The 12,961-nt window shown below is 38.0% G+C and overlaps 2 protein-coding genes across 2 annotated transcripts in view; one reads left to right on the top strand and one right to left on the bottom strand.

Moving 5' to 3' along the window:
• The window catches only part of LOC107629168 (light-harvesting complex-like protein 3 isotype 2, chloroplastic), a 3,357-nt gene extending 2,374 nt beyond the window's left edge, over positions 1 to 983 (top strand). The window contains exons 2-3 of the mRNA XM_016331885.1: positions 132 to 269; positions 506 to 983. Of these exons, the coding sequence (XP_016187371.1) occupies positions 132 to 269; positions 506 to 759 (392 nt within the window). The 3' untranslated portion in view covers positions 760 to 983. The remainder of the gene's footprint in view (positions 1 to 131; positions 270 to 505) is intronic.
• LOC107629158 (glutamate dehydrogenase A) lies at positions 8,785 to 11,871 on the bottom strand. Its single transcript, XM_016331873.2, has 9 exons — positions 11,627 to 11,871; positions 11,375 to 11,488; positions 10,430 to 10,651; positions 10,269 to 10,343; positions 10,064 to 10,180; positions 9,722 to 9,972; positions 9,466 to 9,541; positions 9,297 to 9,383; positions 8,785 to 9,105 (listed from the first exon to the last, which is right to left on the bottom strand). The coding sequence occupies exons 1-9, from the start codon at positions 11,732 to 11,734 to the stop codon at positions 8,920 to 8,922; spliced, it is 1,236 nt and encodes a 411-aa protein (XP_016187359.1). The 5' UTR covers positions 11,735 to 11,871; the 3' UTR covers positions 8,785 to 8,919.

Raw genomic sequence — 12,961 nt, 5'->3', positions numbered from 1 at the left:
AGGTTGTGTTTCAAAGTTGATGTTTTCCTTAGCTTCAATTTTTATTCCTGTGAAAGAGGAGGAACATATGAATGGCTGGTGCAAGGATTTCTTCAACTAAGTATATATTTCTGATCTGTAATTATTTTCAGAGGCTAGGAGGAGAAAATGGCTTGAGGATAATCCAGAATCATCCAACAACGAGAATCCTGTAGTTTTCGACACCTCCATCATACCTTGGTGGGCATGGATGAAAAGGTTCCATCTCCCTGAAGCTGAATTACTCAATGGTTTGTCCTGCTTTGTATTCTAAAACATTACTTAAGAATCAAAGGTTGAGGCGCTGCTATATATTGCATATCGAATAGGAATGAAACAATGAATTTGGATTGCATTATGCTATTTGGAAAGATAATCAAAGAATAACGCAGAAAGCATGTAATAGAATAATGAATAAGTCGTTTATTAGCAGGATAAAAGCCATCATCACTGACGTGTATTTGTTTTCTTTTCGAGGGTGACGCAGGTCGTGCTGCAATGGTAGGATTCTTTATGGCCTATCTGGTTGATAGTTTGACAGGAGTAGGTCTAGTTGATCAAATGAACAACTTCGTTTGCAAAACTCTTCTGTTTGTAGCAGTGGTGGGAGTTCTTCTGATCCGAAAGAACGAGGATGTCGAAACTCTTAAGAAGCTTTGGGAGGAGACAACATTTTATGACAAACAATGGCAAGCAACTTGGCAGGAGGATGAGAACTCAAGCACTTCCAAAAAAGAGTAGTTGAATTAGTGTTTCCTAGTTCTTCCTACCCTCATCTGTCTCTTAATATATTGCTCCATAGAGACTAGTCAAAAACAATGGCAGGAATATGAATTTGACATTGTATTAAATTCTAACTCTCATATTAGTGCAGAAGAATTACCCATATAGATTTTGTACGTTCGGAATGCAAGAATTTTTTGTTGTGTCCTTGAAATTGTTATCAGACTGAGAAGTTCACTTCATTCGGTTCCTAGAAAGTAATAAGTGCTGAGGCAAATTCTTCAATGGACCATTAAATTTGTGAGTTATATAGCAAAATTCTTCAATTTTAAGCATATTTTATCATGTAAACAATTTAGATTTAAGTTCCATGTAATCAATAAACTTACAAGGGCCATTGAAGAATTAACCATAGTTTGGAATTTCCAGCTACAGTATTTATATTTGGATAAAAAAATTTGTAGAGAAAAAGTTTTTAAGCATTTAATATCATTCAAAAAACTTTTTGGTTCTCTCTTGAATCAGTTGTCAAGTCATAACCCCAATACTTCAAAAATCAAATCAAATGGAATAGATGCACATCATTGAGAACCCATTTTTTTTAAACCCCATAAACAATTATGTATTAAGTTGCATTCGAAGTAAAACAAAAAATAATGAGTAAAGTGACAATTTTTTTTTTTTTGATGACTGAGAAAGAAAATTCCAAGAGCAATTAAGTTGGAGAGGACATCTCCTTCCTAATTATCTCTTGAACAACAAGACTAGGAACAAGATATTCTATATAAGGGAGACTATGACGTGTCGCTGTCCTGGCTAGAAGATCAGCATCTGTATTTGCTGTTCCCTGGATCAAGTGCACATGAATTATCCAATTCCGTTGCATCATCTCAGCAATCTTCAGAAGAATATCATTATAATCCCTTCGCATCCCCGCAAAACCTTTGGTGATTAAAAGATAAGTCTCTAAGCAATCTGTTTCACAAATAATCTCCTTATTTCCACAATCCTAGGCCAAACACAGACCCCCTCCAAATGGCATAAAGCTCACACCAAGTGATCGAACCTGTTGGAATGCTTGCCGAGCAGCCTGACAACTACTTACCAGAATCATTCCTAAGGACGCACCCAAAACCAGCAAGATGTTGTTGCTCAAAGAAGCTTGCATCACAATTAAGTTTCACAACATGTAAGGGAGGGGGACACCAGGAATCAATCAAGGAAGGAAGGGAGGAAACCTGATTAGTACACTTAACAATACCATATTCAGCCGCTGAGTGTCTAGCAAGCATGATGACCTTCTCCATGCTCCAACTATCATTTGGATTGAAAATATCACTATTTCTATCTCTCCAGATCCACCAGAGTCCTGCTGCAAAGATAGCTTCCGTTGCTCTAAGATTAACCCAAAGCCAGGCTCGGAACTCCAAAAAGGCATCCCTTATACTCATTCCCACCTCTAGACGTTTCCAAATAGGCTGAACTTTGATACAAAATCTAAGGCAATGTTCTGCAGTTTCTGGCGCTTCGTTGCACCTAGGACATATATCCGTGATAGTCAAGTTTCTGCTGCTACAAAAGCTGGCAGTGGGAATAGCGTTATGTAAACAAAGCCAAATTAGTCCCTTAACCTTCTCCGGGATATTCAGCCGCCATAACCATAACCAGGACTCATTCCCATCCCACTGAACTTTTTGCGCCAGCAGCCACTCATAGCCACTCCGTGTGGTGTAAACCATAGTGTCATTCGATCCCCAATACCAGTTGGGATCAGCCACTTCCAGCAGAGATGGATAGTGAGAAGTAATATCTAGCTTCAAATACTCTGGTAGAAACGTATAAAGCCCCTCCAAGTGCCAGCCACCCCCAAACCATACATCTCCAAGCGAGAGAAGTGTATCCGAGATATGCACAAAGGGAACTTCCTGAGCAAGGGCTCCTGAAGGCCTCCAGGGATGATACCAAAAAGACTGAGTTAGAAGGCCTGTACACCACACAAAACCCTCTTTTAATCTCCTAGCAACTTTTGTGATGGTGCGCCAGATTTCCGAAGCATGCATAAGGCAAACTAGCTCCAAAGACTTATTTCCTCGCATATATTTCGCAAGCATAATGCGCACCCAAAGCTTGTTTCTTTCGTGAAAGATCTGCCAAACCAATTTCCCCAGAAGAGCCATATTAACACTACGAGTATCCCGAATACCTAGACCCCCATATCTTTTGGGAGTTATCACTGTACTCCAATTCACCAAATTCAAGGCCCGCTCATCCGTTTTACCTTTCCATAAGAAATTACGTAGGATAGAATCAATCTTGGAACTAACCTTATTGAGAAAGAGCTCAGCTTGCATCTGGTAGATAGGGAGGGAAGATGCCACAGACTTTATAAGTCTGCCAGCCCTATTCAGGAGCCGTCCTTTCCAGTTAGACAATCTACTTCTAATTTTCTCCACCGACTCTAAGCAAGCTGTTCTAGAGGCTCGCGGGTGATTGAGATTAACCCCCAAATATCTACCCAAGTCATGAGCAAAACGGATTGACGACACACTGACGAATGGATTTTTGACGGTTTAGAATTTCACAAATGAAATCTCGTTGAAGTATAGTCTCTAAACCAACAATAATCCTTTCATGCAAAAATTTGTTTGTCACAAGTACAAACCCCTAAATCTATAAACCGAAGTATTTAAACCTCGGGTCGTCTCTCAAAGGACTTGCAGGGTAGTGTTCTTGTTATTGGTTATGGACTTGTTTATTTTGGGGTTTTGGATGAGAAATGTGAATAGTAAATGGTAGGAAAACTTTATTCACAAAATGGTCTTGGCAAGGTTTGGTTGTCAAGGGTCTTCATCATTATCACTAGCCACAAGTATGGTAGTTGCAAGGATTAATCCCACTTAGTCATCCTTAAATCGATTAACAAAGGAAAGTCAAGTGAGTTATATCAATCCTAGTCCATAAGTCCTAGCTTTCCACTAATTGGATTAATGAAGGCTAGAGTTAATGGCTATCAACTATCAATCAATTGGACACTAGTGACTCAAGAAATCCTAAGTTACCTCCTCAAGCCAAGAACATAAAATTCTAGTCTAACATTCTTCCAAGAATTTAATCAAACTTTATTTCTTTTTCTTTTCATTTTTTTCTTTTTCTTTCAAACTATACACAAGAACATCAATGCATAAGGTCTATACATTTAATCAATACATGAGTATGTACCAATTTTTCAATATAAAAATACAAAACACAAACACCCTTTTATCCCAACCAATGTCCCAAAGTTTTCCCACTCTTGGATGACACTCACACTCACTAGCCTAAGCTAATCAAAGATCCAAATAAAGGACATTCATTGTTTTCCGCTTTAAGGCTTGTAATGTGCTAAATTAAGAACAAAGTGGGTTAATCGTAGGCTCAAATTTGGCTAACAAAGGAAGATAAAAGGTAAGGCAATTTGGGTAAGTGAGCTAATGAAATGATGGCCTCAATCATATAAATGCATGAATACACAAAATAATGGACATAAAGAATCAAACAATTCAAAGATTACAATCATAGAAAGAGAATAATACACACAAGAAGGAAAAATTAGTGGTTATAAGATGTAACCACACCATTGGGCTCAAATCTCACAAGCTTGTGTTCTTAGCTCAAAACCATGTTCCAAAATAAATTCTTTCAAGCAAGTTCAACAAAAAGTTTTCAAATTGGTAGGTTGCCCTAAAACGGTTTCTTGGGAAGAAAATCATCACCATAACCAAGTAGTTCTAATATGAAAGAAGTGGTAAGAATATGTACAAATTCTAACTAACATGCAACCTATCATGCAATGCAATAGCTACTCTAACAAAGAAAAATGAAAAAAAATTTGGTGTTGAAAAAGGAAATTGTTACCCATGGAGATCGGTCGAATGATCTTCGAGTTGATCATCATAGCTCCAATTGGGTGTCATGACCTTAGAATTCTCAAAGAAGCTTCCAAACAACCTTCTAGACCCATGCCATTTGATTTTACACCAACCATTGCCATTCAACTTTGAGCATGCAACCATCATGAACTTGGAATGATGTTTCCAACCACTACACAACTCTCTCTTACTCTTAACTCCACAAAGAGCTCTAAGTTGACCATCATTTTCAATCAAACCATATTCAAGTGGGAAAGTAAAGCTTAGGGATAAGAATTTTACCCACTTGAATGTTGTGTAGGATGGTGACTTAGGAAGGGGTGGTTCCACTGATCTTGCAAGTTCCACTCCCTTGTGCTCTTCCTTGACTATCTCCACCTCTTTACAACTTTCCTCAGCTTCAACCTCTTCCTCTTGGTGGCTTGCTTCCACTTCAATTTCTTCTTCATTGCTCACCAAAGGCATGAGAGGTGAGGTATCTTCTTCCTTACCCTCTATGTCAAACCCAATTGGAGAGGATTCAATTGTACATAAGAATTCTTCAATGATTGAATCCATCTCTTGGTCAACCTCTTCAAAGGCTTCAACCACTTCTTCCGGCTCAATTATCGTAACTTCCTCCTCTTGTGGCAATTCTTGCTTCAACACCTTTTCTTCACCTTGAAGCTCTAAACTCACTCTCTCACTATGCTCCTTGGTTGCTTCTCCACATTCGTCAATGTGAGTTCCTTGATTGCTTAGTTGGGAGGAGGCCATGTTGCTAACGGCTTCCACTAGGATAGCCATCTTGGCTCCTAGCTCCTTAAACTTCTTTTCATCCTCCTCTTGTGGCCTCAAGATATGAGATTCAAGATCTCTAAATTCTTGCGTGGGGGCTTCATCGGGAAGTGATGGTGGAAAAGAAGGTTCATTATTTGGGAGGGAAGTTTCATAATTGGAAGGTGGTTCATCTTGGTAAGGTTGTGGTGGTTCAATATTTTCCATTATTTTCATTTGTTGCACAAAACACTCCATGGTTGCTTGAAATTGATCCAATGTCTCCTTGAAACGATCCCTTGACTCTTGTTCTTCTTGGATATCATGGGTAGGATCATATGACTCTTGGATTGAAGGACATGAGTATTCTTCCATGGGAGGTTGTGGTGGAAAGTGATATTCATCTTGTGGCTGGAGATTTTCATACATTTGAGGTGGTTCTTGAGAGTAATTGTGTTGGAATGGTGGTGGTTCCATGTATGGTTCATATGGCTCATAAGGTGGTTGGTATGGTGGATAGGGATTAGGATCATATGGAGGTGTTTGTTGGTATGAGATCAGAAATGAGTTGGATTGGGCCCACAAGGCTTTAGAATTCGTTGGCCACGTTTTGCTTTAAGTGAACTAGGTGGCAGCAACGGCGCGTGCGCATACTTTGCGCGTGCGCACCACCATACGTGTAGCAACTATGGCAAATCTTATATCGTTTCGAAGCCCTGGATGTTAGCTTTCCAACCCAACTGGAATCGCATCAATTGGACCTCTGTAGCTCAAGTTATGGTCATTTAAGTGCAAAGAGGTCGGCTTGACAGCTTTCCGGTTCTTTCATTTCTTCATGAGTTCTCCACCTTTTCATGCTTCTTTCTTCATTCCCTTGATCCAATCTTTGCCTTCTAAATCTGAAATCACTTAGCAAACATATCAAGGCATCTAATGGAATCAAGGAGAATTAAATTTAGCTATTTTAAGACCTAAAAAGCATGTTTTCACTCTTAAGCACAATTAAAGGAGAATATACAAAACCATGCTATTTCATTGAATAAATGTGGGTAAAAGGTGATAAAATCCCCTAAATTCAATACAAGATAAACCGTCAAATTGGGGTTTGTCACACACCAGCTAACACCTCCCTTCGTCTATTAGTCACATTTTTTGAGCAGATAGCTTTCGACTTATCTAAGTTCACTTTCAGGCCAGAGGCCTTGCAGAACAAGTTCAAAGAGTGCATGACTTGTTGAACCTGGTTTTTACTAGCTTTACAGAACAGGAGGAGATCATCAGTAAACATTAGATGTGAAATTCTCGACCCTCTCCGCGAGACAGCAATCTGGTCCCATACCCCTAATTGAACTTGGTGTGAAATAAAGCAAGCTAGCATCTCCATACAAAGGACGAAAAGGTATGGCGACATGGGATCCCCCTGCCGAAGCCCTCTTCTAGGTTGGAAACCTTCTAACCTGTTCCCATTCCACAGAATCGAAAGAGAGGATGCTTGAATACACCTCATAATGAGATTTATAATAGAGCTAGGAAAGCCGAAGTTTTCCAAAGTAAATTCTAAAAACTTCTAGTCGACTCTGTCATAAGCCTTCTCTAAATCTATCTTGAAAGCCATAGCACCCTTCTTTGACTTAGTTTTCTTCAAGAAATGAAGTACTTCTTTTGCCACAATGATATTATCAGGAGTTCCTCTTCCAGGAATAAACCCTCCCTGGTTCGGACTGATAAAGTCTGCTAAGTAAGGTCTAACGCGACTTACCAGTACCTTAGTTACAATCTTGTATACGACGTTGCAAAGACTAATCGGACGAAAATCCTTCATTCTGCTTAGAACGTCAACCTTTGGGATAAGAACAATAAGCGTTTCCAACATAGCTGGATTAATCGCCTCCCCCTGAAAAACCTTTCGAACTAAATCCCACACATCCTGCCAAACAACATCTCAAAATTCTTTGAAGAAGTATGCTTGAAACCCATCTGATCTCGGGGCTTTGAGAGGACTCATACTATCCACTGCTACTTTAACTTCCAACAACGTGACTGGCTTTAGTAGATTCTCACAAGCCTCACGACTAAGAGAGGGTTTTGGGAAATCTCCCAGACAGTCCACCTCCACTGGTTCAGTGGAACAAAAGAGAGTTTTATAATATGCCAACGCCTCCTTCTGGAGAAGTTCCGAATCACAGGACCAGGACCCATCACTCACAAAGAGCCCATGAATTTTGTTTGCTTTCCGTCTATTAATGGCCTGCATATGAAAAAGCTTCGTATTTCTGTCACCAAATCGTACCCATTGCTCTCGGGACTTCTGAAACCAGAGCATCTCCTCTTGGGCTAGGACCAAGTTATATTCCTCCCTGTACCTACATTCCTCCTTTTTAAGAGCAGCCTCGTCACTAGTTTCCAATCTTCTTTGCAAATCATCGAGCTTGCTTTCAAGATTTCTTTTCTTGACAAAAATGTTCCCAAAAACACGAAAATTGAACTCTTGTGAAGCCTGTTGGACTCTCCAAAGTTTACCGTGAAGGTGGGTGCAAGTACCATTCCAAGCTTGATGAATAACACCTTTATAAGCAGGGTGAATGGCCCATGCAGCCTGGAATCTGAACGGCCTTCCATTTTTTTTGGCTGGGGCTCCCAAGCATCGAATAAGCAGAGAGCAATGATCCGAATGCAACCGACTTAGCACCTCTGTGAAAGCTTCAGGAAACATCGAATAAGCCTGTAAAGTGACAATTTAATACTTGAGAAATTGTCTCAGACAAATTTGTTATTAAAATCATGAAAACTATAAAATAGGTCCACAAAATTTGCTTTCGTTAGACACGTTAAGTTCTTCGGTTAAAAAAAACACTAATTCTAGATTTAAATTCATCTTTTTTATGAACAACTACAGAACAACTCAACAGTCAACACAATGAGAAAGATAAATAGAATATTATTAGTTGAGTGATTCAAAATATCATATAATTTGGTTAATGTACATGTTAATTAGGCCTTCAAAATTTTAGAATTAGACAAACTTAATTCTGTCTACTAATGGCATCAAGTACTCTTTAACGGAAAGACTCGTCGTATCTAAAAAAACAAACATCAATGACCTTTTTGATACGTTTCATTTGTCAAAAATAAATTTGTCTAATGCGAAATTTCTCACTTTCCACAAAAATAATAAACATCAAATGTGCCAAAAATGAGAATAAGAAATAATGTTCACTATTACTTTATCTCATTTGCCTACATACCAATGGCTGCAATAATCTTATTGTCAAGTCTCACATGACTACACTCTATATTAGACTAACACTCAAGTACCCAACCAAAAAAACAGAAAAGAAAGAAAAAAGAAAAAGCCTCTAATAAGTTGAAGTTGAATTAGCAGCCAAAACAAGATATATGATTAAATTAAGCTAGATGACAAAATCCTACTGTTTGGGTAGAGTAAGTAATGTTCCATCTGCCTAAACCAAAAAAGAAAAAAGGAAAAAAATGGTGCATTGAGTTGAGGGGCTTGTTAAGCTTCCCAACCCCTCCAAAGTGTAGCACGAGCAACACGGTTAACTCCAAGGGTGAAGGCTCCCATTCTCAAGTCACAATTATGAACTTTGCACATTGACTTAATATCCCTAAAAGCCTTTGTCATGTACTTCTTCAACTCATGGTTCACCTTCTCCTCATCCCACATAAAGCCTTGAATATTCTGCATTCATTAAGTCACATAGAAACAAATCAAAGGCAGTAATTCAACAATACTAGAAGATTAGAGTTGATTTGCATATTTGGTTACAAGTTGTTTAGTTCAGCTATGCAAGTGGCTATCACCACTTTCCACTTGGCTTGGTTTTGGTTTCCTTAATTAAGCTTAGGAGTTGTTTAGTTGATTCTTCTAACCTGAACCCATTCAAAGTAGCTAACGGTCACTCCACCGGCATTGGCATAAATATCGGGTAGAATAACAACTCCTTTCTTGGACAAGATCTGCCAAAAGCAAAATATTTTCAAGATCTAATATGCATGTTTAACATATATGTCTTGAAAGAAATATTAGAACTATATTAACCTCATCAGCTTCAGGATCAGTAGGGTGATTTGCAGCTTCTATGATGTATTTTGCCTTCACATCTGCAGCATTTTCCCTTAAAAATAATACAAAGAAAAAAAAGAAGCTTAATATGTAATTTCTAAGATTTTTAAGCTTAGGGGAATAAGAAACTAAAATGAGGAAGGTGCTATTTTAATCTTAGTGCGCTTGCAAGACCAAGACCAAGAAAAAAAAATTGGTTAAATTCTAAGCATAGGTTGACATAGATATATACTTGTTTATAACTCCACCCAAGGCACATGGCATAAGAACATCGCACTCATGAACAAGCAATTCATCTGGGTCCATGGTATCTGCTCCAGGGAAGTCTTTCAAGTTTCCATTGTCTTCCTTATGTTGCAGAAGGGCAGGGATATCAATGCCATTTGGATTTTTAATAGCACCTGTGACGTCACTCACAGCTATCACCTTACCCCCTCTCTCATGAACACACTTAGCAGCCCAAGTTCCCACATTTCCAAATCCCTGGAGAAGGTAAAATAAAAGTTAGATCAATGATTGAACTCAGATCCATATTCATAAGCTATAGCATCTTGTGATAGTGGGGAAGAGATACCTGGATCACAAATGTATGATCAGCAATTGTCTTCCCATGTTCAGCAAATAATGCCTCTGTCGCATAAACCACTCCAAGACCAGTTGCAGCCTCTCTTCCTAATGAACCTCCAAGATCCTACAGGCCAAAGCAAACAAAACCGATATCTAAATCCAAGTGAAAATGTGCTTGTATTTGAGGGTACATGGGCAAGATTGATTCTTACGATAGGCTTCCCAGTCACAACTGCAGGAGAATGCCCATGAAACTTTGAATACTCATCAAGCATCCATGCCATGGTCTGTGAAACAGTGAACCAATGAGAATGACGTGGTACTTATTGACGAACAGATTAAAACATGCAAGTCTTAAATGGCAAATCAGTACCTGCGCATTTGTTCCCATATCGGGGGCAGGAACATCTCTCTGAATGCCAATAAGATCATGAATCTTTTGGGTGAAGACCCGAGTTAGCCGTTCTAACTCACTGATACTGAGGTCCCTCGGATTGCAGCCAATGCCACCCTTTGCTCCTCCATATGGTATGTCGGCTACGGCTGTCTTCCATGTCATCAGCTGAGCTAGAGCATTCACTTCATCAGGGTCAACCTGAATAATATGACAGTTTGAAATTCAAGATAATTAACGCATTGATAACATTCATGGCTAACTTTTAAAGGTAGTAACATGCATCAATATAATACTATCAAAACATTCAGGGAATCAGTTCATGAATAGAAAAATTACACTTGAATCTCATGTTCAGATTTCTTTACCAATTAAAACAAGTCAAGAATCAAACACAAGAAATTAAATGAACACACGGCACAAGGGAGCAAACGACAAAATAAGCAATCATCGCAAATTTTAAATCCCAAGGCTCTTTAACTCCCTAAAGGTGAGAATATCACACTTTTTCATCCAAAGAACGACGAGTTAATATGAAACATTTGAAATACTTTTAAGTAATTGTTAAATATGGATTCCCCGTTTTCTTTCTAATCTAGGTACTCTTTGGTAACAGCTCTATCAACCATTGTGGCACATCCCTACAATACAAATATTGGAAGTTTGTTGTCATCGCCTTCATCAATGTGTGTGTGTGTGTGATATTAAAGAATAACTTTCATATCAAAGTAACCGTTCTATTAATGTCAGATCAGAATAAATTTTGTTGAATTATGAAATACACCACCAGTAGGTTCTTTGAGATAGAGAATCAACTCGGAGGGCTGAAATCATACATCAAAACCAGCGAAAATTTCCAAACAGAATGAATCCAATTCAATTGATCATAAAAGGATCATAAAGAAAACAGAAAACAGTATAAACCTCAGGGTGATAACGGATTCCTCCTTTCATAGGGCCACGAGCATTGTCATGTTGGATCCTGAACCCAACATACGAGACCAGAGTTCCGTCATCTTTCGGGATCGTACATTCAACCTGCAAAATCAGAACAAAATCCCCTTTCACATCACAGAAAAAGATACAATACCAATTGTGATAAAATTAATAAACAAGAACCAAGAAAGATACGAAAATCGATTGAAGCAGAAAAGGGGTTATCGGAAAGATTATTACTTTGATCTCTCTGAAGGGTATGAGGAGACTCATCTCAAGCTTGGAATCCAATCCCAGGATTCGAGCTGCACGTTGGAAATTGCGGTTGGTGGCTGCAAGAGCGTTCATTGCTGACAATGCAAAAGTGAGAGAGAGTTGAATACGGAATGCACAAAACAGAAACTACCAATTTGCTTGCTCTCTCTCACACTCTCACTCTCACATATATATATGCTCTAAGAGTAAGAGCGAGGAGCTAGGCACCCAATGGCAACATTTTATTTTGGTAAATAATCTTTTATTATTTTAATTAGGGATCCGAGTGAATGTGATTGGGATTCGGAAGAAGGTTCGAAAGGTACTTTTGCCATGTCTATAGTGATGCATTGTCGCCGCGTATGTGGATGTGACTTTATTTTATTTTATTTCCTTTTTTCAATAGCACTTTTTTACGCCCTTTTTTGTTTGTTTATTTATCCTACAGACATAAATTAAAAGTATGTAATGATTCTATTTTGTTTCCTTCAACAACGCAAATGACTTTCTACAGATTTAGATCGAATCTTGCACATCTGTTGCCTAGTCAGCTACTAAGACCAATAATTTAATGCTTCAATATGTGAATTTTGTCTCAAAAGCTATATTAGTTGACATTGCAGTTAAAACAAATATAATCATCATCTAATCAAATCTTTTTTCATAAATAACCTTTTTCTTTATATGATATTTCAGAGGGTTTTTCTTATATGATGTACCAAACAAGTTATTTACGGAATGATTATAATTAGACCAATGTTATGGTTTACAAGGCAATAAATTTTTATAGCTGAGAAATCTACGTATCATGCAAAAAAGATTAATATGTGGATATTGTGATTGATTGATAGTTTAAAGGTTTAACTACTAAAAATGTTTTTGAATTATTTAAATGCTGGTATAATATAACGATGATACAATAATAAATATGTGAATAGAAATATTGAAATACAAACCCTAGCAGAGAGAATGAGGAAAAGAGAGAGCAGAAACGAACGTTTGAGGGTGAAACATGGTGAGAAAAATGGTCATGGTATTGTAAAAAATAAGAGAGATAAATGTGAGAAGGTGTGTGTATCCGGTGTCAAGAAGAATTTTTCTGTAGAGAGTTTAGAAAAGCGAGTATGTCTAAAATGAGCACAACAATTATGTGCTTATTGGATGCGCCATATTTATATAGACCATTAGATTTAATTAGATGAAAATCAAAGGCTAATATGAAAGAAGAGCATTGATAGACTCTAATAAATACAGAATATCCTAGTACAAAAATAAATGTTTTAAATGACACTACTTTAATACGCAATACTTTAAATGGGA

The sequence above is a fragment of the Arachis ipaensis genome, chromosome B01 (assembly GCF_000816755.2).
Source record: "Arachis ipaensis cultivar K30076 chromosome B01, Araip1.1, whole genome shotgun sequence".
Classification (NCBI taxonomy): Eukaryota; Viridiplantae; Streptophyta; class Magnoliopsida; order Fabales; family Fabaceae; genus Arachis; species Arachis ipaensis.
Note: the sequence above shows the minus strand (reverse complement) of the source record. Positions and strands in the feature narration are given on the sequence as shown.

Excerpts from the sequence above, each read along its gene's own strand:
- LOC107629158 (XM_016331873.2), bottom strand. The coding sequence starts at position 11,734 with ATGAACGCTCTTGCAGCCACCAACCGCAATTTCCAACGTGCAGCTCGA. Across the intron at positions 9,542-9,721 it reads TTGGGTGGAGTTATAAACAA|GGAAAATGCTGCAGATGTGA; the intron begins GTATATATCTAT and ends ATTATTTTTAAG. Across the intron at positions 9,106-9,296 it reads GCTACTTTGAATGGGTTCAG|AATATTCAAGGCTTTATGTG; the intron begins GTTAGAAGAATC and ends TAATGAATGCAG.